Genomic DNA, 25,905 nt, shown 5'->3' with positions numbered 1-25,905 from the left:
CAGCATCTTCTGTAAAGATTTCTCAGCTAACACTTCTGAAATGGTTAGAGCTGCTGTTGAGGTAGATACAGTAAAAGTGTATATTACTGTAAAAAAACAATTTGTTAAAAATAACTCTGATCAAACTGAGGATGTTGAAAGGACTTGCTGTTTTGTACAAACAACATAAGAGAGAGCCAAAGGGGGAACAGCACAAATCTTGTCCTGCTCAGAAGGACAAGGCCGAGAATTGCAGGTGCCATGTCTGCACAGCGTGGCTGTAAATCCCAAATTGCCCAGTGTTCCTCTGGCAAACACAGAGGCGAGGTGTGTCTATACATAGCAAGCAGGTCAGGATGTGATAGGAGGATGGTGGTGCTGGTGAGACAATGTGACACTTGTCCCTCGTGGTGCTGAGTGGCTCAGCAGGAGGCTGCTGTGCTCCTGTCTGCCAGGCAGGATCCATCCACGGCTGAGGGCTGGAGTTCATTAATGCCATGCACTCATTAATGCACTCATTAATTAATGCTCCTCTGCACTCTGGTCAGATCAGGACTTTTCCTTTTCCACTTATGCAAGCAGCAGCCCCTGGATCTGTACAGCACAGGGAAAATGTGTCTCATCAATCAGCGGGTTGAGCAGGACTGTGCGTGTTGAGTGATTGCCATGAGAAACTTCAGCTGCTGTAGCAGTTGTTCTGGCTGAACTGCTGGAGATCAGCAGTAAGAAGCATTCACCAAGATACACACAAATAAAACTCATGCCGTTGCTTTGATATTTCAGTCTTTGTTTGCTGCAGGCACTGGTATCAATGATCATTTAACTCACAGCAAATTCCAAGGAAGAGAAAGACCAACCACAATAGTTGCACATAATGCAGAGGTTTTCTGTTCACCATGTTAGAAAGAAATCTTTGATTTTTCTTTTTCTCCTTTTGCCAAAAGTTTCAGATATTTGATCAGGAAGAAGAAAAACACACCACATGAAGTTACAAAAAAATATGAAATGGTTAGAAACTGATCATTTTTAATACATTGCAACATGGCTTTTCGTCTGAACTACTATTATATTCACTTTGAGGAGAGGGGAGGCAGCTTTTTCCTAACAGCAGAGAGACAAAATTAAGATTTTCATTCTAGTAATTGAACTAGAACAAGGATTTATTGTAAGTCTATTTATGTCTCATATACACACCTTTAGTCTCCATTAGAATACATAGCCTCCATTAGCAATTACTGTGTTGAGGCACAGTAGGGTGCTTTGGATACTCCTCTAATGATATGTATTGCATAGCAGCTGATCCAAAAGCTCATCACCACCAAATGAAGGAGGTCCAGATGCCTTACCCTCCTCAGGCCTCTGCCCCTGGGTGCAGGCTCCATCCTCCTCCTCATGGCTGCTGAGCTGCGTGTCAGAGCTCGCAGCAGTAAAAAAAAGTGGGTATGTTCCTGTAGTGGTAGTCATCAGACCACAGAAGTGTCCTGCAGCTCTGGGGCACCCAGGCTGTTACTGCATGACACATGGCATGTTTGGGAGGAAGAGGAGGCAGGGAGAGTCACACAACCGTCTTGGTGGTGGCAACAAGGTTGACATGGCCGCTTGCTGACCTTAAAAAGTTTCTTAGACATTTGAAAAGACTGGTGCATCCTGAAGTGATCGGTACATACTGTAAAGAAAGTATTAGCCCGTTGTGATATTTCATCTGAGATTAGAAGGGGTTTTCCATTCAGGTAAATGTACAGAAGCCTCCCAGCACTGGCACCTGTTTGCATTAAATGGTGTATTCACTGTAGTTAACTGCAATGCCAATGTGTGAATGAAACTGGGTCATGCTTCTGCAAAAACTAAATAAGACATTATTAACACGTCCATCAACTACTGAGGATGTGATATGTTTTTCAAACTGTTCATTAATTCTGTACAAAACCAGTGACATGTACAGTATTGTTTTCGCAGCTGGGGGTGAAGGATGTCGTGTACAGAAACCTGCAACATCTGCCTCATTTGGGGATTTACCATCCTTTTCTTAAAATGAGCAAAATGTAGATCAACATTGGAGACATTCACCTGAACTCCTCAAAGCGAGTCAGTAATTACTAACTATTAATCCCATTGTACTTTAGTTCTGTAAATTGTAAAACACTTTTCAGCATGATGGAACAGATGGTCTGGTCCGCTTGGGAGCTGATGAAACTTAACACCAAAAAACTCTTTCTGTTTGAGACACATTGTCTTAGAGAAGTGCATGAATCCAAGTGCATTACACCATTGAAAGTAAGGCTGATTTTACCAGAGCATGGGCAGGGGGGAGCAGGAGGAGGCACCAATTTTCCATGGGTACATGGATCCCTAGAGCCTTTCACACAGTGGGGTGAGCCTACTGCGCCAAACCCACTGGGAGCTTTTTCACTGGCCTGAAGTGAGAGCCGGATCAGTCCTGCATCCAATTGCACCATGAGTAAAAGAGACTCAGGCTACATGATAAAAGCACCATTATTCTTTGCAATAAGGTCATCCATGAAGGAATTAAGTGTGCTTTATAATCATGTCTTCAGCTAAATTCCCTCATTTTTCCTCAACACCTGCCTTTAGACATGCTCACCTGTGCACAACCATTTCTTGTTGGCACCACACAATTTAATGGAGTTGATTTCCAAAAATAATTGGTGTCTCCTTGGCAGCCTTATAACAGCATATATTCCTGTATTTAAACTTCGATGATTGCACAAGAATATACGTAAGGAAATATGTACAGACACTCTGGGACTCACAGTTACAATGTTGGAGTTCTATGCATGTTGGGGTTTTTTCCCTGTGTTTAAAAAAGGTGCATAATGGCACTACAATATTATTACATGTTGTAATTACACAGCCTAATTACATGATTATATGTCTTTACACTAATTACACAATTAAAAACAATTACAGAAATTTTGTGAATGCATTTGGATAAATTAAATTATTTTTAAACCCACTGGGGCAACTGACTAACAAAAAAAACCATCAAGGGGTAGCAAGTAAAGCCAAGTACGTGTGGAGATACCCTACTGGGTCTTGTGGAAACACCTTGGTGCTCTTTCACTCTCAGATGAATGGGAATGTGGAACATCACAGGTAAATGTTAAAAATAACCATTTTGTGCTCCGTGTACCTGGAGCAGAATTTCATAACACCTTCTAGCATGGTTGGTCTATAGCAAAAGATTTATAGCCAAGATCTGGTGCCAGTACTTTGAGGACATAGGAAAGATGGTTATTAATGGTGAGCCAGGCTCCTGATACACTGGATTGAATCCAGCCCTGTCTCTCATTGGCTGGAACCAAGTAGGATGGTTCTGAACGTGTACAGGGAGCAAGGCTGGTACAGAGCAGGGCTATACCAAGAGATCTGGGCAGAAAACAGACAGCCTGTGGGGTTTGGTGCCACCAGGGACAATGGGGGAGACAGAGCCAAGGCTGGGCTGGGGTGCAGTCAGGCTAACCAGGGCAGGGTGCTGGAGGCTGTCAGACAGCAGAGCAGGAGCACAGGTGTGCATGGGTAACCACTCTGTCCTGCTGTGTCTGGGTGCCCAACAGGACCACAGCTGCCACCTCGCTCAGTTGTGGAAGGCCTTATAAGGACACAAGGACATTCTTCTGGTAACAATAGGCACAGCTGCATGTTGTATGGAAAATTCCATTTTCCAGAGGACATCAGGCAGCCTATTGGTGGAAAATGGTAGAGAAATCTGTTTCTACTGGATGTGCTTCTGCTCTTTGGAAACAAAGACTTAATTTTTCAAGGCTGTCAATGTAATATTTTCTGTAAACACTAAACTCACCTGGGAAGTCCCGGGACATTTCCAGAGTGAAAGGGGATGTGACCAGCTCATTTATGCCAAACCTTGCTAAGGAACAGTCTCATTATGATCACAATGCATAGATAACAATAAATTATTTGGTATTTTTGTCTGTATCTTTCTTTATTTCTGTCTATGCATGAAGGGGTATTAGTGCAGTGACAGGATTTGTGTAGAGATTAACAGCAGATCAGGAGCATAACTGATGTAGAATGTCATAAGTTCCCAGTCCTGCCAGCAGTGAATGAGTAGATTTTTTCTGGCATGAGCCTGCTTTGGGAAATCTCACTCCCAGACTTTATGGTTCCTGTTTATACGTGAAAGTGAGAACATTATTTAGGCTTTGATAAGGAAATACCTGCAGCATAACCATTAGAAGCTCAGTAGATGTGTTTCATGAGATATATAATCCTTTCAAGCTCCTTTTTATCCTAAAGGCACAATAAAACTTTCACACAAGATAAAGATAGTGAGTCTAACTTCCATGGTTTTGCTCAGCTTCATGTAAATTTGTTCTGTTTGTGGTTCATTTTGTTGTTTCATTCTCCATTCATTCCATATGGTTATTTTAAAATACCTGTGTTGGTGTTTCCCTGTATGCATGTTCCACTCCATTCTGGGCTTTACTTTTTACTTTCCTGAACAGCAGGACTGCTCTGTTCAAAAAGCTGCTCCTTTTTCCTCCTCATTTCTCACCATTCAACTACATTTTAATAAGCTTCAGAAGACACTCTGTATTTTTCTCACAGTGACTAAGGTACATCCCCCACAAGTTCAGGCAAGGCTGAGACAACAATATCTAACATGTTATAGACATGGAGCCCATACACTGGTTTCAGGCACATCAGACCATCAAGCTCATTACAGCTCTATCCCTCTTGGCCAACACTTCACACATCCAGCAGGATCAGTTCTGCTCCTCTCCCTGTTTGCTTGCATCTCTGAGCAGAGATGCAAGCAAACTCCATGCAGAAGGGCCAGAGTTAGCTTCAAGTTAGCTTTAGGCATAGCAATTTACAAGCTGCAGTCACTTTATCAGGTACCTGTGACAGAGACATCTCTTTATTTGGCTTTGCCTTGCATGCCCAGGCTGTCTCTTTTGCAACAGCATGGCCAATGACAACACAGTCACTAGCACAGTTCAGGCGGGACTGACATCCTGAAGACACATGTACACAGGTGCTGACATATGTGAGGTACCCAAGCTCTTGTAGCGAGGAAGATGTAGTCAGTACTTGTCTGAGAGCAGAGTATGGAGTCAACTTGTCCTTCATGAGATGCACATTAGGTGCCCACATTTCAGGCAAGGCTGGGGAGGCAAGGATAGATACTACCATGCTGTGCCCCTTGCCCGCAGGACTAGAGAGGAGAACACGGTCTGCTTTCATATACTGGTATAGACATAACCCCGGGTGCCAGCATGAAAACCTGCTCTGGCAGAGTGTGCAAAGGCTCTGTGTGCCACAGTAATCTCTGCTACGGGGTGTTTTCCTGCTGTTCCTGTTTCTGGTGTTCATTACCCATCCCAGTACCCTCTGGTAAATCTTCCTCCACATTCACATCACTCCTGCTCAGTCTGCCTCACAATGAGAAAAGATTCCCATTCCAGCTCTACCTCACCACAGTCAATACACACTGTATGTGATGTAAATTCATCCCTCCTGTTGGAATTTACCTTTGTTTACTTAAATAACAGCACAACATAAAGCTTAATCTGAAACTCTTCTTGACCTTTCCAGTTTCCAGTCTTTCCCCCTACAGGGCTCCTAATGAGCTGAAGAAAAGTTAGCCCTTCAGGCAAGGCAATAGGCATTGAAAACTGTAAATTATTAAGTATGTTTAGCAGGCTGGCCTGGATTTTGAAAAACTAATGTGACAATTACTTGGAAATTAAGCCAAAGAGCAAGATCTTGTGGTTACATCTGCCTCACTGAAAGAAAGATATTTCATAAACATAATGACAAATGGAAATGAAGTTAAATTAGGCATCAAATACATCTGATAATATATTGCTCCAAAGAAAAATTGAAAAATGAAAAGTTTCAACAGGCAGGTCTTCAAATGAGAAATGCAGCACTTTGTTTGGGAATTCCTGTTTGCTGTGGAGTTTTCCAGGGGCAGGAGTGGGAGCAGGGGAACTGTAACACCTTGCAGCCATAACCAAGGGCTCAGTTCTGCATCCCTCATGCAGAATAAATTCCGACAGCCAATTTTTTAAGAAAACAGAGTCAGATCTTTCCTTAAATATCTGCCCTCTGCTGAGTCATCAGAGCTGGAGGATGAGGTCCTTTCTCAGCTTAGATGCAGCAATAGGATTAACACCTGCTCCATGGCTGCTCTCAGCCCCTCCTGCCACCGTTCATCCATCAGTGTCAGTTCTGCTTTTCCCCCAAAATTAGATTAATCTGTCGTTCTGGGATTGATAGTTCAAACTATTTTCATACAGTATTCCTGCAAAGAAAATGTCTGAAGAACTTCTCTCTCCACTGGCCTACTGTAGTCCTTCACTCTGCATAGGTGGCAGTGATTACCGCAGGCTCCAACTAGACTAGTTCCATCTGTGGGATTGCACTGATTGCATTAAAACCAGATTATTGTCCTTTTTAGTTCCTGAGAACCCCAGTAAAATTTCTTCAAGGGTTAGATCGTGCCATTTACTAAATATTCCGCATCTTTTACTAGGCCAGAGAGAAGTCTGAACGGCTAAGCCTCCTGTAACTTTACAAGGCAAACTTCCTCCTTGGCATCAATCAGTTAAGTTCCATAGAAAATGCCCCCATGATATATTTGACCTACTAATGAAAGCAGTTCAGTACAGACGTAACTGATTTAACCTTTGTCAGGGTACAAATAGTTTGAACAGTTCTGGTATCTGAGTAACTTGTAGATAAATTTTGTACACCTTGGTTACACAACTAAATTTGGCAAACAAGGTCCTCAAACTGCATGTCTAGCACTTAGCTTGGTTTCTGCAGGTTACCTCAGACAAAGTTCCCAGCCATTCCACTGGACGTGATGTGTTTTCTCAGTACGTGGCTCTTGTCAAAAGCCCCAGATGGTTGAATGCTCCCACGGAAACCAGGTACTTGAGCAAGGGATCACGACATCAAACAGCACACACTGGCCTGGCTACCTGACACAGGAGACAGCCCACCACTGACCTTCTGCTTTTCACAGGTTTTCAGGGTTCTGTAAGTGTGTCACACACATGGATCATAGATAGCATTGCTTCTAAACATGGCCAAAAATGCCGAAGAAATAGAAAAATAGTAAGCGGCAACATTTTTTCCACATAGTTGGTTCCTGCCAACCATGTTGTAAGTACTTGTGATTTTCTCTTTTCTGCAAATATATTTTTTCCAGAAGAAAAAAATTAAAACTTTCATTTCTCATGCTAAATAAACATAATATCAAGGGGGTGATGCTGTGTGAGCACAGTAAAATAAAATCAAGCTTTACTTTCTATTAGAGGAAAAAATTATAAATTGAGATAGAAAGAGTTTTGCTAAGCTCTAACTTATTTGAATAGTGCCAGCTACAGTAAGGTTAGACAGTAAGCTAGCTACTTAAGGTTAGAAATTCATTCCTTTCAGATAGAAAGATTATTGTTGATGGTGGAAAACAAAGAGTATTTACAAATCATGAGTGATTTATTGATACGAATTATTTTTCTTTTCCAGACAAAAATATTTACATTTCAGTTTAGTTCATTTTTTTTCTTGTTTTTAATATATTCAAGTACAAAAGCTATCAGCAATCTAGAAGAATGTGCAGAAAGTTTAGACACCTCAAGGTTCTCTTTATGTGTGTAGTCTATTATTAATGTACATGATCATTTTGATTTTATTCTGCTATGTTAGCATTTAGGAGAAAATACACTGTAACGTAAAAATTCTCCATAATTTGCAAGAAACAAACAACAAGATTTTCTTGTCATGAATTTGGGATGGAGAAAACATCTCAAAATAAAATTTTAATACCAAAGGGCCAATGCTTATTTCGATCCCCTGTCATTCCTCAGACTGAATTGAAGCAGAAGTAGCCCCAAGTGTTCACCAGCCTGATACAGCACTTCGTATTCCGGGAAAAGGAAAAAACGCCCTTTGTACTTTCTCCAGCCCGAAACTCTGAAAAAAGCCAGAAAAACAGTTGGCTCATCAAGGTCAAATTGGGTAGATCCCAATCCACAGTAGTAAACACACAGCATTAGGGTTGTGGGGATTTACGGACACTTGCAGCCTGTCCTCAAAGGCTCCTTCCACACTGGTCTAAAATGAGCATCCACAAGCTCCAGGGCATGCCCATCTTCCCTCCAAAAGAAAAAAATAATTAATATGCTTAAAAATTAAATACCTAACCCAAAAAGAAAGTCGTAATGAGGCATCATTTAAAGGAAGAAGTACTTAATGAAATGCAAATATTTTGCATTGGTTGGAACAGAAATCTTACTGGAGGAAGAGGAAACTCAGAGAAGGAGGGGAGCTATGGAAAGGCCTGTGACATTTCCATGGATGTCATCTCCAGATCTCACATTTTCACCAAAATCCAGCCCACTCTGCATGGAGCCTTGCAGTGTACCTGGAAATATGTTTGAGTTCCCTTAGAGTACAGTCCTGTCACCTCTGGTCAGAAGAAGGTGCCATAGAAAAAAGGAAATTGGGCATTGGGTTTGAGACCTGGTCCTGTAGGACCTTGTGGCCCAGGTTTGTCTGCTCAGCTGTGCAGTTATGGATGAAATGCACATTCCTGAAGTTTACAGTCCACTGCTCTCCCTTGAAAGCTCCTTTCCTTTGCCTCTCTCTCTCAACAGGTGACTGAGTGAGCTCTGTGGTTTCACCTTGCACAAAGGGGTCAGTAATGCTGAGGGTGAGAGGGTGTAGGGATGGGGCAGGGGCCATAAGGAAGAAATGGGCTGATGCAAATGGGATGAGAGACCCACCAGTAAAATAAATAGCCAACAGGGAGAGATAAAACTGGATCAAGATACAGCTTGCTGCCAGACAGTGAAAGAAACACAGAACAGCTTCAAAGGAGGCATTTTATTGTTGCTTTGGTATGTGCCAAATGGAGGGTGACCTTCAGCAACCTGATGTCCCTACCCATGGCACTGGGCTTGAACTAGGTGATCTTTGAAGGCCCCTTCCAAGCCAAACCCTTATGTTCTAGGATTCAGGAGTCCTTTGCTGATGATGGGGTAGGACGTGTCTCCACACAAGGCATTACAATGTTATGGTTTCATCCCACTTGTACCACCAGGCTCCATGTTGGACAAGCAGGGTGAGAGAGTGAACCACAGCGCTGGTGATCCAGAGCAGAGCCCCGTGGCTACTCCAGGGGCAGGCGCTGCGGTGTGGCCGGTCATGGGCATGCAAGGGTGGAGCATGCCCAGGGCCAGGGCTGTGGAAGTGCTTCCCACTTCTCCCTTGATTAAAACCCTCTCACTGATCTGAAAACAAACTTGCGGTGTTGCAGCACATGGAAATCACCTGACAGCAGTAACTGCACTGAGCCTCTGCTGCCCCGACTGTTTGCAAATCTGGATTTTATGAAGCCTGATCACTTCAGTGAATGACCTCTTGACCCTGGTGTCCATCCATCACACAGAGAAATGTGTTTGCCAACAGGAATATCTACTTGGACAGTCAATGATTTAATAAGCTTTTCTTCCTACAGAGTTTATTGATTTTTGCTCTTAGTGAGAGCAAAAGACTGTATTGTCAGAGTAGGTGTTCAGCAGTGCTTGCATCCTTTCCTCATGTATACTTTGTTATATTTCCCTCTGTATGATTTCCATCATCCTTTATTGCCACAGATATGCTTCTTGTCATCTTTGTGCCCTGAAGCATCTCATTTTCTTTTCACTCATACCTTGATTAATGTCTTCATAAGTTCTGCTTTCCTCTACTTTACTGTGGAGTGGTTGCTCTAGAACGTGCTTTTCTGAGAAAACCTTTGGGATTTGGGTTTGGATTTTTTTTTTTTTTTGTAATTGTCATTAATTTCCATTTCTCCATTTGGCATTTCTAAATATTTTATCCTGATGTCTTTATTGATTTCTTTATTTTTCAAGTTAGCAAGGGTTTTTATAATAGTTGTTAAATCAGCTGATTTAAATGTTTATCTCTACAGGCCAGAATTCTATGCTTTAATTGCCTGTGAATGTGGTCTTTGTGTCTAATTTGCACCTCACTTCTGACTATTTAATTAGGACAATTATAAAAAAGTCAATGGATTGTACCAGGGCCAAACTTGTAGATGCTCATCACAGAGTGCAATCATGTCTTTCAATTTTCCATCAAATAACTCATTCTACATCCTTTTGAAAACACTTCACTGACACATTAGTTTTACCATTTATTACCCCTCTCTACATTCTTAAAAACAAACAAACAAATAAATAAATCAGGAAATATTTCTGTGCTTAACCACACATTGAGGAGTTATATTTCTCAAGAAACAGCTTTGTCCCTTGTAACTCAACTGCTACAGCAGCTCCTTTCCCTGGAAAGTCATAGGAAGAAAATATGTGTGGAGTCCTGATGGAATGAGAATGGCCTGGGAGAAGAGCAGGATCTTAAATTTCTTACTGCATCATCATGAGACCAGTCAATTGCCTGCTGAGCATCTATGATCTGCTGCTTGTCAGCAGAGATTACTCTTTGGGAACCATTCCGGAGCTGGAGGAAAGTTACTCCCTCTAAGGACTGAATACTCTAGGGTCTCAGACATGGGATCTGGGTTAACAGAAAGCACTGCAAGTTCAGGCTCAGTCCACATATCTTTTGTCTCCCAGGGCTGCTCCACCACTGCTACCACTGTTCAGACTTTCGCTGTTCCATAGTAAGTATATGAAGATTTGACAATTTCTTTAAACGCTGAGTAAAGGACTCTCCATGCTTAAAAACTCTAGAAATACCAGGATAGAATGTCAGCATTCTCTTTTTTTTTCCAGCCTAGATTGCCTCTCTCTAAAGAGAGGCATTTTGTCATAGATAAATTGATAAAAGCCCTAAACATCATTGCATGACACACTCACCTTCCTGTTGCAAAGCCAAGCGTGTGAGTTAATTTTTGCCAGCTTCTTGCCATGAGACTGACAACTTAAGAGAATAAAAAGCAGCTACAATCAGCTTCAAAGAAGGTAGGAATTATTGTTTTGCTACAGGTGACATCATACCCACCTTATTTTGACCCTTTTAGGCCTGTTGCGTTCAATCCCGCCATAGACTGAATATTCTAAATATACTGGGAACCATTTGCTGGATGCAAAGGCAGAGCCACAACACAGAAGTTCTAGTCCAGAGTGCAGGACTGACACCCACAGCCTGCACAGCTGAACTCACCAGCTAAGTGAGGGTGAAGCTCTCTAATCGGCATTTTGAAGGATGTTGGTGCTCCACTGAGGAAAAAAATAATTGTTTATCTCTGGAAGATGAAGAGAGAGAGAAAACAGAGTGAGGATACATATTTTAGTGAAGAGAAAGTTTTGAGTCTTGGGTAGAAAGCTCTCTCAGGATGAGAACACAGGTTGTTCTCTTGAATGATTCCCCAGAGGAAGGCAGCGCCCGCAGGAGTTGCGTCAGCCTGGCTCAGTGCCCCAAGCTGCCCATTCTGCCCGGGACAGGTGGGAGCCAATGTGGTCACCCCTACAACGTCCTGCTGTGCCCTCTGCTCTGAGAACAGTTTCAATGAGGACAGACAAGCAAGGCGTTCATTGTGCTGCAAGGCATTTTGGAAGCGCAGCAAGCCAGGCTTTAGGACAGAATGCCAGTGCTGGCTCCTGACATGACTATCCTGGTGGAAAGAGAGAAAGAGCAAGGAGGGGCCTCTTCTCCCTGCAAGACCCTCAGCTAGCATGTGCACCTCTGTGTGCCTCCAGATGGCTCATACAGGGTCCTAGAGCTTGAAGCTGGAGAAGACAACTAGATTTTATCACCACTCTTAAAATATCACCCATTTGTGCCCTTATTGGGATGGACTGAAACGTAGCATGTATGCAAGAAAATTGTCTCAGAAAAGCATTGAGACATCTTCATCAAGCACTGCAGACTCCTTATCTTACCTCAGCTGCTTGTTTCAAACCCTCACTATTAACATGTTTTGCCTAACTTCCACTCCAGATATATTTGGCTTCACCTTTTAACCATTCATCCTTTTCCACCAAAATAAAGAGCTCATTTGTCTCTGTGAAGAGTTATTCTCTGTAATCAAGACTTTTCAATCTTTGTGATAAACTAGACAGACAGTGCTTTCCAAACCTCTGTCTCCCCATTAGGTGCTTTCTGTAGTCTTTGGCCCACTTTGGCAGTTCTTCTCTGCCTCTTTCCCAGTTTTTCAGCCTCCTCAGTGGATACTAAGACTGCAGATAGCACTGTTAGTCTTGGCTCCTGCCTCCATCCCAGCATCCCCTGTTTAGCCAGTCAAGGTCTCATTAGCCTTCTGAGTTATTAGAGGACTTGAGTTTTTGTCTTCTTGTTTGGCCTCTAAATCCTTTAGAGAAAAAACAGCACTTAACTGGAGCTGCTACTATTTCTTTTTCTGTGGAGTTTAACTCTCTATTTGGCTTAAAAACAGCGGATTTGTCTGACCAAGCAACAGGTCTCATATCACTGCCTTCTCTTCATCTTTTAAACATAACATCGATTCTTGTGCAAGCTGCAGATTTTATCAGCCATGATGCAATGTAGCATCTGCACTGCTGATGAGCAGTTTTAGGTCTAGGAACATTTAGTCTCTATACATCCCTACTAGGAACCCCCTTGTTAAATGATGATGGCTTATTGCCAAATGGTGCTCAGGGAAAGCAGTTCTTCATTTTTGTTTCCTATGTGCTTTATTAAACCTACATAATGCTAATGTTATGCCCTGGAATATCAAGTCAAACACCTTAGAAAGTCTTTTATATTGCACATATATTGCATAAGTCCACACTTTATACAAGCTAACTTGAAATCTGGGGCAGTAGCAGAATGTTTGTCTACACTGCGAGCTTCACTCTCACTGTGTTCATTTGGCAGCTGGAGGCAATCTCCAGCCATAATCTCAGAGAGCCCTGCAAGTGCTTATTTACCCTGGCACCCTACCTGCCTCCTCAGCAGCACAATTAAAAAGCCAGTTCAAGAGAGAAACCCTTTCATGTCAATTCATTGAGAAAGTGATGGCTGTGTTTGAGAGAAACAAATGTAATTTGTTAATCAGCATTTTTCTGGCATTTATACAAACATTTACTCAATAATTCCCTTGTCCACACAGTCAGAGGACCTATCTGTAGGAGATTTTTATTTAGGCCTGGACAGGAGACTTGGTGATCTCCATGGAGTGTTCCCTCCTACCCAAAATCTTACACAGCACATCATCAAAGGAGACAATCTTGGCCAGGAATGAGTATCCACCACAGACAGAGATCAAGACTTCATCCCCTCCTGGCACTGCAGAGGTGTCCAGGGCAGTCCCAGCAGACTTTTCATAGTGACAGCCACCTTGAAAGATTTAATACAGTAGAAGGGAGGACAGACAATAACTGTCTGCCTGGAATACAAGGCTAGGAAACACCAGGGGTCCATAGAAATGCTCTCAAGTAGAAGAAGCTCTCCACCAACCAGGAAAACCTGAGCATGTCCTCTGTGTTCTATGCAGAGCTCAGCAGGCTTTCATTTCAAATGCATCCTGGCCTTTGCATTTTCTAAGATCCTTTCCTGGATCCCAAGCTTAGGAACCCATCTCTCTCCTCGAGCTGCAAGCTCCCTATATACATCCTGCTTTGTGACTGCTTTAGGAGGGCTAGATCGCTGAAAGGTGGGTGCTACAGCACCGTGGCTTCACACTACCACCACCTTGTGAATACAACACTCCGGAGCACTCTGCACCTGCACAGCAATGGTGGGATAGGTCTACACTGACATCTAATTGTCAAGAATTTTATGACTGATTTTCACAATCAAAATTTAAAAAAACTCAACCCAAATACCATTTATTTAATATTTCAGTACTATTGTGACAGCCACAGGAAAGCTGATGAATATTGTCTCCTCTTGGAGTCAGGAACTCCTTAGGCAACGATACAGGTTCTAAAAAAATGCTGAACTGCCGTGCTGAAACTTTAAAGAAAAAAGTGCAACCTGAGGCATAAAGAAGTCACAGAACATTCCAGTGCAAATTATTAACATCGGGGATATTTATTAGTGTTGGAGTGTGCAAAACAGGAGTGTGCAAAGCACTCGGCAGATGGCACAGCCCCCAGCCCGGCACTCGTGCAGCTGCCTCCCTGCTGCATTGGGGCAGTGGCTGTCGTGGGGCTGGGGGAGGGCTCCTCCAGCACCCCACTGCTCTTGTGCTTCCTGGCTGTCAGCCATTGCCTTCTGATGATAAAGCAAATTTTAGGAGTCCCTTTGTTAAAAGCAAAAGGTAAGGTTGCAGAACTAACCGGCTTGCTGCAAAGTAGGTGAAGTCTACACCTAAGGCATTCCCACTGAGCTGGATGCAAGTTTTCTTCAGGTTCCTTTGAAATCTTCCTCTTTCATAGCAGAATTTCAGACTAATAGTTCTTCCTTTTTCAGCCTTTCCTGCTGCAATAAGGTCTTTTATTCCTCCACATGTGTTGGCAATGTAGCGGTTGTGAGGAGGAATGTGGTACAGGAGACTAGCAGTCTCCTTTTCCAAAGGACTTTTGGGGGACCCAGTTTGAACTGACTTTCAGAAAGAGAATGTCCAACAAAACCAATTCCTGTGCTGAGAAGTTTAATGCACCCAATGTCATTAGGTATTTTTGAGAAACAGGGTCCCAGCATCTAGGAGAAGACAAGGGCACGGCTCAGCTCTTCCTCCTGTGTGAGCATCGCCCCACCCAGCTCCGTGCTGACCCCCGGCCTGCGTGGCTGTGTTGAAGGATGATCCCATTGCCTCATAAGCCACATTGCTGTGGCTGTGCTGTACTGGCTGGTTACCAGCCCAGCTGTGCTGGGGTGACCTTTTTTGCCCTGCACTGTGGAAGCTGTTCCACTTTTTATAAATATCTCAAAGTTCACTGCATGAGGGGACTGCAACCAGGGTTTCCTCTCTCTGATGCAAGGAGTAGATACAGCTGCTTTGAGTTAGACTCTTTTGTCTGCCTCCACTGGCTGTTACAAAGAATGATATTTTCCTTCCCCCTTCTGCACACAGGTGGTACTTGGGTTATAGTTTCTCTGAATGCTTTATGTTGCAATTTCACCTTTGAAATATGCACCTTTTAGAAGCTACTCTAAATTCTGATTATATCTCTGTTTCTCCTGAGGAGATGAGGGAACACACTACTTGTGTCCAAATTACAGAGTTAGCTACCCAGGTGCAACACACATGCCAAGTGGGATGAATAGTGGGAAGAGGAGCTCAGCAGCAGTTCACAGCCATTGCTGTATATTTTACTCATTGAGCTGTTAGTGTATTAAGTGGCTGCTTGCAGAGAGCAGGAATGCCCCTGGAAAAAAATGTGGGGAGGGAGCTGGAGTAGCTATGTCACACCAGCTGGCTTGTGCCAACTCCTTAGACTCAGCACTCATTCCTGTCCATGCCAGGCTGTTGTGCCAGCAATTTGGGCACAGCTGTAGCTGCTCACATCAGGGTTGAATTTGGGTGACTGCTTGTCTTTGAATGTTTCTGATGATTGCCTACCACATTTGCTAATGATAAGTCCTCAGTGTGGGGGAATTTACAGGCATGATAAAGCAGAGAAGAAGCTTGGCTGTGGTCAGAGACAGGTGCTCCTCTCTTGGTTTCTGGTTCCCTTGGTCCTATGCAGCAAGAGGCTGATGCTGAACAGTGCTGGCAGCTCCTTCTTCCAGAGAAAGCAGAAAGAAGCTGGAGGTTCTCCAAAACACAAAACACTGGAAGGACGTTCAAAGAACCTGTGCTCGAATGGCACAGGGAAGACACTTACCCTGTGCAGAGGTACCCTCCATGGTCTGTGCCATCCAGAAGAGAAGGACAACAACAGTAGTGTCAGCTTGAAGGCATCTGTTCTCACGGGGTGAAAATGCCCTTGATGTTAATTACAAGGGCCCTGGTATTACAGTTACACATGAGATTTATCCAATACGCATCTTTAAGAGTTTATCTTGATCCTTCATGGCTGTGATTTCCAGTTTATACTAGTTTGAGATCTGAATCTGACACCTTATCTAGTGTGCTGCATACTGATGGTTAGAAAACTTAATTTGTCCTAGAATAGCCTGGTTTTGCAAGAGGACATTGCACTAAGAGTCTTTCCTTGTATAATAATTTTGCTTTAGAAACTGATTACTCATGGTTCCTATCAGATCTGAATTGCAGATATCTGGAGGAATGTAGCACTGGGATATTTTAGATTGAAATCACTCTGCTATCTGTTCTACTACAGCTCTCTTCTAAAGTAGGCTTTATGTTATAAATTACTTTATAGATTTGTAAAGCATTACATATAAACATTATATACCCTGTGAGTGCTTTAAAATTAATTTGTTCTTGAGTGTGTCCATGTATGAATGAATTTGACATAAGCCTTTCAATTTTATGCTTCACTACAGAAAGTGCACACAGTACTAACTGTAAATCAACTGCCACACTTACTGAAATAACTACTCAGCTATGAAAAGAGAGTCTGCCCAATATTTAAAGAAGATTTAGATACGAAAATAATAATATGTACAAGAGAACTGCCATACTGCCTTGGGACTTTCAAATCTAAACCAGTGGGATTAGTAAGGTAACACCAATGTGAAGATCCTTCAGGTTAGGGCTGTTTGACAGAGAGACCAGGAAATTGAAGGAAGTTATTGTCTTGACCACCACATTCCTTGAGCTGAATGATTCACAAGGATTAACCAGCAGCCCTCCTATGTGCACAGGTAGACATCATATGGGCTGCATGGGCTATCACAAAAAGTGGGATTCTCAATGTTCATGATTCATGCTCAGAAGGGGTGAGCAGCATTTGGAAACAGCATTTTTCATTCTTTTATTAATTAAAAAATGCAATTTTGGATCATAATAATTCTTTATGAACTTGTGTCAAATTCAGCAATAGTGGCTCCAGCCCTCCCTTGCCTGGGAGACAGGAGCCCCCACTCCCCTCCTCCAGGGCAGCTGCTGCTCATCCATCACATTGACAGGAAGTTCTTGGGAATGTGTCTGAAACCTGTTCTTTCAGTGTGATCTAATTCGATGTAAATGGCTTCACTGGCCTTTGCCACCAAGCTAAAACCTGATGATGTTGTGTCTCAACCAAAGGTTGTACCAGGCACAAAACTCACTCAAATACATGCTCTGCTCTGCTCAACTGCTGAGCATTTGTACAGTTGCAATGAAAAGTAAAATAGTCACAACAGGAGAGCTGGAGAACATCTTATTTCAGGTGACCTCTGACTGGAGCTAGAGAAATCTCTAGTAAAAGAAGGGCTTTGGCTCAAATCTCTGCGTGTAGCAGAGTGGGTTTTGACCTCAGTGAACATCTTCCTTTGAACACCAGGTCAGGGAAGAATAGCTGCCATACCTTGTCCTTCCACTTTGTGATGCCAGGCTTTTTTCCTCTACTTTTATACCATGTCCCTCAAATCATGTATTTTGCTGATCTGAAATTAATTTTTTCAGAATTGCATTTCAAAAGGTTGACAGAAATCCTTTTTTTTCAGTTTCTGCTACTGAACAAAAAAATCAATGATTCTTACAGCAGCCGTGGTGAGAACCTTCAGCTCATGCTGCCATGCTGAGAGTCTAGGGAGACCCAAAACAAAAGCAGCAACCTAAAAGGGAAAGAAACTAAAAGAGACCTCACCTAACTGCTATGGATATAGGATATTGAAATTCCTGTTGACTGTAGTGGTTCAGCAAAGAAATCTTTGTCCTTTATACTACAGGAAAGTTTACTATATAAGACATACACCTCAGAAGCAAACCCAAACCATTTGATAGGTGAAATAACTTCAGGAATGGACTTTTAAAAATCATGCATTGATGGTAATAACATAAAGGGATGAATACTGAAGGTGCAATTGAGAAGATTAAGCCCAAACTTTGTTGCTTCTCCAAGAAAATAGTGGAAATAAGCTTCAGTTGGGAAAACACGTAAGAAAAATAGTTTTTATTTTCAATAGGGTGTTAAATGCTGTGTTTTTACAATAATAGGCACAACAGGATGCTTTTAAACAGCTTAGGTAAATGAGGTTCCAGCACCCCTGCGTTGTGTGACTTAGATACAATCATTGACATGTTTTGCACACAAAAGAGCTACTGAAATGAAAAGATTTTTATTACTAATACCCTGTTCCTACTAAAAACCCCAAAATGCTTTTTATATGGGCAAGTATTAATATAACTACTAGTTCTTCTAGTATAAAACTAATATTTACACTACTATTAATAGCTGCCTGCATAAAATTTGTTGTTGGGTTTTTAGGTGTTTCTTTTCTCAAAAGTCAATGAGGAAAACTTTTCTCCAAATGTTTTTATTAAAAAATATGACAGAACTACTTCTCAGCTCAGCCTTGCTATTAGCTCTCCCCAGGATGCTCTGGGTTCTGGGCAGGTTCTCAGAGCCTCATTGCCCAGTGCTTTGCTGACAGCAGTGCACTGCAGAAACCAAGTCAGGGTTCTCTACTTCTCTTGCTCACCCCTTTCCTGGTCAGCATGTGAGAAGGAGAAAAATGTCTTCTCCTCCTCCTTGCAGGCTCCAGCAATGAAGGTGGGTCTGGCTCTAGAGTCCAGGTCTCCATCCAGCAAAGCTTTTAAGCACACAAGTAATCCATCCCCATTTAGAAAAGTGCAAATGTAGCTACATTTTGCCAAGCAAGACCCGGGAGCACACGCCAACTAAGAGACTTTGGTGGGGACTTTGGTGAGTGCTTTGGTGAGCAGGGATGGGCAGCTGGGAGGGGACCATGAAAAAGCAACAGCGAAAAGGAGCAGGGAAGGCAGCTGCAGTGGTATTGGAGTAGTGGGAGCAAGGAGAGCTGAGTCAGGCCATGACACAGAAAAGGTCACTCCAATTTCAGTGCCTTTGTTGACTCTGGTGTCACCTTTTCCAAGTCACTTCACTGTGCCATTGGAGTTTGTAACAGCAACCTCTTTGACAATACCCTTCTGAGATTTACACAAAAAAAGGGCACACTGTGAAAGCCAAGTGTTAAACAAGGACATCTTTCGTGAAATTACCTGGTTTCAGAGGTAATTTCCATCATCTCTCTAGAACTTGCTTGAAGTTCTTGATTCTGATCTTGGGGACACATCTGTGACCTCACATCTTCCTCTGCTTCACACTTTTTTAAGGATCCTATTAGGTCAGGCACAAGGGAAGAGACACGAGTCAGGGCAAAATGCTCAGACTAATTCTCCAAACACCACGGGCAGATTTAAGAGCAGCCCAGTGAAGGTAACTCACAGCCCATCTGTTTGTGGAATGCTATGAATGTGGGAAAAGAGCAGCTTTCAGGCAAGTTCATTTCAAGAATGGAAACAAGTGAGCGTCTGGGAAGGAGGGTGAGATTTTGGTTGATGGGAGAAAAAAATTAAGACAGTAATTAGACAGCCAGACCAACTGGAGGAGCCCCTTTTCAAGAGGCTCTTGGTACTGCCTGGGGCCAAATCCTGGCTCAGCTCAAGAGCAGGGCACAAATCCAGATGTTCATGTTGTCCCAAATTACATGTTCAGAGTACTCCCCAATATGCCATGACTTCCTCTTACCTTTGGTACGTGGGCCGTTAATTTACTGGAACGTTTGAAGCACAGGATGAAAATGTCTCTGATGATCTCAAATTGCAAGCCCTTCTTCGATGAAATGTTTCATAGGAAATTTTCTTTTTGGAGAAGTACATACCAAAAAAGTGCTAAAGACTGTATTGTTCAAGACAAATGTAAGAGTTGCTGTCACCTAAAATAAGCAGCTAGTGCACTTTGATGTACAGCAGAAACTTTTTGGATGTTACAAAAATAGCCCCTTGTATTAGTCTGGCAGGTCCAGCTCCCCCAGAGGTGCACAAAGCCTTAGCACAAGCAAAGCTTTCTGATGCCTTGCTGAGTCACTACATCATCAGCTCCTGACAGAAAGCCACCTTCTAAATGTGCCCAGTATGATTCACTAATTGCTGCGATGTATAAAATATGGCATGTGATGATGATACAGGTTACAGAGGCTGGACAGTGATGTTTAATTATAAGCTACAAAATCTCAGCATCATAAAGATTGTTTCTGTTAGTGATCTGACAAGGCTTCTTATATCTTACTGCAAGATGTCTGTGGCTTTAACTCATCGAGCACTTTAATTTTCCCTCAAGAATAGGAGAATTTCATCTTAAGAAACAAATTTAAAAGATACTTTTTACACTAAATATGCTTAACCTAAAGCTTTCTCCCTATTATTTCATAAACGCCTTGCGACTATAGAGGCTCAGCTACCTTAGTAAAGATGAATTGCATGTGACCCTGGGAATACAGCCATTGCATTTGTTATTCTTCCTTTCCATTGTGTTCGGCTTTTTGTAAATAATCTGAGTGTTTAATCACTGGAGACTAATTAAGAAGAAAGAACATGCTTTACTGTAATATTAAAACCTGTTCATTACCATAGGCAAGATGTCATCAATATTTGTAGCTGAAAATTACTACTTGCGATATACATCATGCAGAATTTTACTGTAACCATTAAAAAAAGCTAAAAGAATACTTTATTACTGGGTACAAACAGCCCTATTCAGATTTAAAACTATGTAACCAAATGCATAATTCATCAATGTATATGATATTTTGGAAGAAAGGCATTATAATGAACTTGATTATTTCGAGGATCCCAAAAGACAGAAAAATCTCTTTAAACTACCTCCAGAGCAAGTCTGCTCTATGTATCTAAATAAGACCAGTCAAATGCTAATATCAGTTATTTCTCTGCAAATATCGACTTTCTTTATTTTCTTTAACAGATTTCCCTAAAAGTCACAGTGGTAACAAAACAGTTACCACTGCCCCAAACAGCTGATTTATATGCCAAATAGCATGGTGGAGTAAATGCCACTTAGGATCAGTTCTATCAACTTTGTTCGTACAAACAATCACATTGATTTAAATAGAATCAATCAAGTCAGCAGGATTCAGTCAGGCAACGTCTACATTAGCAATAGGAGCAGCACTGCAGGAGGAAACAGCTTGTGCTGGGGGCCCAGAATCCGTGCCAGCAGCATGGTGGGGAGATGATGTTATTCCAGCCAAGCTCCTGCTTGGCCCCGCAGTTGCCCATTAGCAGCTGGAACAAGCACAGTAACTGGGAAATTCACTTCAGAAACATTCTCCCAATCCCAGCTGAAACAAGGATGTGGGCACATCCCCAGATGGCCACAAAGCCTGCCAGTATCTCACATGCATCATCATGGTTTAGCAGAGAAAAGACAGGGGATCAGTCTTTGCAGTTCACCACCAAGAGCTGGGTCATTCCCATGGCTGGACTTGCTCAGGAGACAGACGTGCTATATATTCTTAAACTGCTTAGAAACCTATATTGTGTGTGTATTTTGAGGTACAGACTGATGCAGAAAGAAAGGCTAAGTGAAAGGGACATCCCTCAATGAAAGATGCCAAGGAGGAACTCAAGGAAGGACAAAAGTTTTACCTCCAATCAAAGGAAAACATTGTTCATTAACAAGTTAAGTGCCAGAAATAATTCCTACTGTGGCTACATGAGACTTATGTATGTGTGGAGGGGAAACAGTCATTGAATTAACTAAGAGTATGGCAGAAGAGGCTCCAGCGGAGAGGAGATGTTGCCCAGGACAACAAACCTGTGCAGATCCCCCAGGACACTTGAGCCATGAGATGGACTCTCCTTACATATGTTTTATGTTAACTGGGTGATAACCAAGCCTTCATCTCCATGGGTATGGTGAACTTTAACCAAGGCCCTTGGGACAGGAAAAAGTGCCCAAATTCCTCTGAGTCTTCTCAATGGCATTCCAGGGAAGGGAAGGGACCGCACATCCCATGTCCTTAGGTGGCCACACAGACTGTATGTGCTGCAGGGCTGGGCAGGCAGGGACATCCTTGGGTGATCCCAGGGAATGCTCAAGTGTCTGGGGAAAGGGAGAGCATGAGGTGCGTGGGAGCCTTCCTCACTGCTTGAATGAAGAATTGGTTTTCCAAGGATATTTCCCAAGTGTATCCAATTGGTGTAATGCTTCTGAATTGTAACGGCTGCCACCTAATCTGCACAAAACAGCATCAGTTCCACTTAACCAGGATGTGCCGGAGGAGGCAGGGAGCCAAGCATGATTACATCGCTACAAATTCCTGATCGTTTGCTCTCACAGTGCAGAAGGATCAAAATAAAATAGGAATATAGGAAAATTTTATCACTATTACTTGCTTAATAAGCTACTTTACCTCATTTTTTCTCAGCATTATAAATGAGACAGCTGCCTTGCTTTGTATCTCAGTACTCATCCAGTGCATCCTTTAGCATCTCTATTTGTTCTATTTTTCATTGCTGAAATAATGGTAGAGATAAGCCAATGAAGGCACTCCAGTACCAGTGTACAAACAGCCACAGCTTCCAAGAAAGACAGAAATCAAATTCTTTTTTCAAAAAATAGTACATACACACATACACAGATTTTTTTTTCCTTACTGCCTACTGTGAATCTTCAGAAAAGTCAATATATTGATTATTTTCAGCAGGGACATGCCAATCACATAATCAATGCATTTAGATATTTCCAGCTACTGTATGTAATTTCTCTGCTGTATTTTGCAGTTCTTCTACATTAGGCCCAGCTAGAAAATACAGCTCTGGTGGTAGTTTGGCTCTTTCTGATTTATATGTTAAACCCACAGTAAAGTCCTTAAATTCTTTTCAAAACAGTTTTCAAGTGATAGTGGAACCATTGGTCTTTGTTCTTAGTTAAGAAATTACTGTTTTGAAATAACGTCTCAAATTCTATCTATTTTAGTATCTCCTTTTAGGCTTCCCTTGAATATCAGAAGTTTAGGGCAATTGATTACTCTGCCACTCTCTCAGGAGATAATTGTTTCCTCCATCTTGTTACAGATTTTTAGCTGTTTAGTAGTGTAATGTGTAGATGTGAAAAATACTTTTTTTCTTGATACAAATCCTCTAGCTTTCAGATGACTTAGTATCTGTCTTATCAGACATGAAAGGTTTATGCACTGTGCAAAGTACTGTAAATTCACAATAAATTACAGGAGTAATTACAGATGACTGTAGATACTTCGAGAGCCAAAGTACTGTTAGGCTCCCCTGGTCTTTCTCAAGGTAGCATGGGCACAAGATCGCACCAGAGAAGGCTTCTGTGGGTGCATAATTAAAAGCACAGTGCACGTCTAACCTTAAATTCTAAGCCAATAGGAAAGTTTGTGCATAAAAGGATTTGGTAGGCTGGGTCTTTCAAATGGTACCTATGATTTTGGAAGTATAATCAAAAATTAGGAGCAATGTATCAACAAGCTCTTAATGTATCATTTTTATTTTATCACTGTAATTTCTCACCTAGAAGAAACACTTCTACAGATCCGTCCATATTGAGATAACTGATACAGTTTTATCTTTGGTCTAATTCATTGTAATGATTTGTAGGTGTTTGGTTTTTAATTTTGCATTTTTATTCAAATATTTTTGAAGTAGCCTGATTAACATAGTGTTTAAAATTGCTCACTGATCAAAAGATATTACTGCGTGTTTTGATTCTGACATGCAAAAAAATGCATCTTACCAACACCAAACTTCTTCATCTGTTTATGTGTTTATTTATATTCTGTCACTATTTCCTTCTCTGTTAATCCCAGTTGTTTTCATCTACCTCCTTAATAATCCATTGAATCACTTATCTGGCTTTCAGAAAGTTCCCTGCCTGGATAAGTTGAGACAGAAGCCTGAACCATTCACACTCTGCACACTACAGCCAATAATGAGACTGTTTACAAATTGTGCAAGATCTCACTTGATTATACCTTAACTGTTCTGTTTTTCCCTCCCTACCTCACAGATGATGGAAATGCTTAAAACAAGTTAAGGTAGTATGACACAGACTAATGTAAGTGTGAGCATGGCATCCAGGGGACAAGCTGTGAAATGTTTGCGTGCTTCTGCCAAAATGCGTTGCATGGCTTTCTGCTGTTGTCTCGTGTTTCTGATGTTAGGCAGCATGTTCAGCAACATGTAAGCGTTTCATTTGATATTTATATTCCAGCTTAGCTTTGGTTTTGTGTAGTCTAAATATTCTGCCTTTTTCGGTAGCTTGTGGCAGCTGCTAGTGGCAAATCTGCAAGCTGTGTATGTCGTTCCTAAGTGACCTCCCGAAGTACCTGCTAGGATCAGGACCCCACTGGATGTGGCTGTTTAGAAATCCACGGTACAAATGCTGAAGTGTGCAGTTCAAATGGGTCAGGAGCAGAATCGACCCTTCTGTGCTTGCCAGGGGAAAGCAGCCACTCCTGGTTTGCCTTCTCTGGAAGTCAAGCCTGCTCCTGGTGCAGCTGGCTGATGAGGACGGCTCTGCTACCACCAATGCTTTGTGACTCCTCTGTTGTCAAACTCTTGCTTCATGTGGCAGATGACACATCGGAATTACGAATGTTGTTTTCACAGTCTCTGTTAAAAAAAGACTACTGTGGGCAAATATGATGTTTTCCTGTGTTTATATAGTTCTTTTAATCTTAGTGTATGTAAAGCTTATGAAGGTGAGACCAATCACAGCAGCTTGAAATGTACTTACCCACATGAGTCTTGTGGTGCTGCCTGGTATGGAGAAGCAGAATTCAGTTATTCCCTTCCTGAGTTTCTTTTCTCACAGGATTTTCACTCATATTTTAAGCATGCTGGTGGGTTTTATTTTTTTCATAAGGCTGGTCAAATATTGACCAGGTTGCCCAGCAAGATAGTGTCATCTCCATCCTTGGAGATCCTCAGAACTTGACTGGACATGACCCTGAGTAACCTGCTCTGTTTGGATCTTCTTTGAGAAGGCAGTTGGAATACGTGACCTTCAGAAGTCCCTTCCTACTTAGAGCTGTCAATGATTCTACGGTTTCATGACTGTACAGGTGGGGAGCAGAGTGAAACCACCAAAATAACTTTAGTTATGCTGTAAGCCTTCATTCAAAACCAGATCACCAGAGATCAGTGTTCTGGTGACTGACTGGTCCACTCTCCTGGATAATAAAATGGAGCTTGTTGAATGCAGTTATTACTCTCAGTATACCCAGTTCAACCACTTGCAACTGAGCTTACACAGATAGATATTTGTTGTTTTCTTATTATGCAACAAAAATACTTATTGAATAGCATGGGTTGTGTGAGATCAAGATGACTTATCAGAAACACTTCTACTTTTGAATTACTGGAGCTATGCCAGCTGACACTGCCAGCTGTCTACATGATGTTTTTATAGCTCTTCTCAAGTTTCCCGTGTAAGATCCCTACCTCTGTTCCTAAGACATTAATGATTAGACTGTCAGAGCTGAGAAAATCCACCTACTGAACAAGGTCACCTTCGCTGTTCTCAGTAACAAAGGAAAACACCAGGCTAACGAGGCTCAGGAAGTCCTAATTAACGTCAATGGCAAACTCAAAGCCAGGGAAAAATAAGGCTGGAAAATAATTCTCTCTAGAGCTAAGATTTTTTTTTTTAAACCATTTTAAAAGAAGCCTGGAAGCTGTATTTTCAAATATGGTTAGTGCTGGGGATGGGTTGCAGAAAAGAAAGAGAATCAATAAGGGGTTGTGTTTTCCCTGCCTCCTTCTCCTCAGTGAGTTCCTGCCAGCAGTCAGAGCTCTGAGACTCAGCTGAGGCCCTGAGGCAGGAGTGCTGTGCATCTCTGTTCACACCTGCCAAAAAGTCACAATGCTCCTTCTTCAGCTTGGTTCCCCAAGAAATGTGTCTCCTCAGGGATGCTGGAGCAATAACATACACAGAGCTGGGCCACTCCACAACCTCCCACCTCCTCCCCTTGTTGCCAGAAGACCCATCTCCTCTCATCCTGCACAGCAAAAAAACAATGGCCAATATCTACTCACAGTTGTAGGGTGAATGGATGTCCACAGACCATTTTTTATTGAAGACAACTCACAGATCTGTCTCT

The 25,905-nt window shown here is 42.1% G+C and overlaps 1 protein-coding gene across 3 annotated transcripts in view; it reads left to right on the top strand.

Moving 5' to 3' along the window:
- Nucleotides 1–25,905, top strand: part of LHFPL3 (LHFPL tetraspan subfamily member 3) — a 244,267-nt gene that overhangs the window by 182,679 nt on the left and 35,683 nt on the right. The window contains exon 3 of one of the 3 annotated variants that reach the window (XM_048302420.1): nucleotides 23,811–23,838. The exons of 1 other annotated variant lie outside the window; for it this stretch is intronic. In XM_048302420.1, the coding sequence (XP_048158377.1) occupies nucleotides 23,811–23,827 (17 nt within the window). In that variant the 3' untranslated portion in view covers nucleotides 23,828–23,838. Of the gene's footprint in view, nucleotides 1–23,810; nucleotides 23,859–25,905 lie in introns of all 3 variants that reach the window. One more of the 3 variants, XM_048302419.1, reaches the window with a different exon arrangement.

The sequence above is a fragment of the Corvus hawaiiensis genome, chromosome 4 (genome assembly GCF_020740725.1).
Source record: "Corvus hawaiiensis isolate bCorHaw1 chromosome 4, bCorHaw1.pri.cur, whole genome shotgun sequence".
In the NCBI taxonomy this organism is placed as follows: Eukaryota; Metazoa; Chordata; class Aves; order Passeriformes; family Corvidae; genus Corvus; species Corvus hawaiiensis.
The sequence above is the reverse complement of the archived record's forward strand: the minus strand, read 5'-3'. Positions and strand labels throughout refer to the sequence as shown.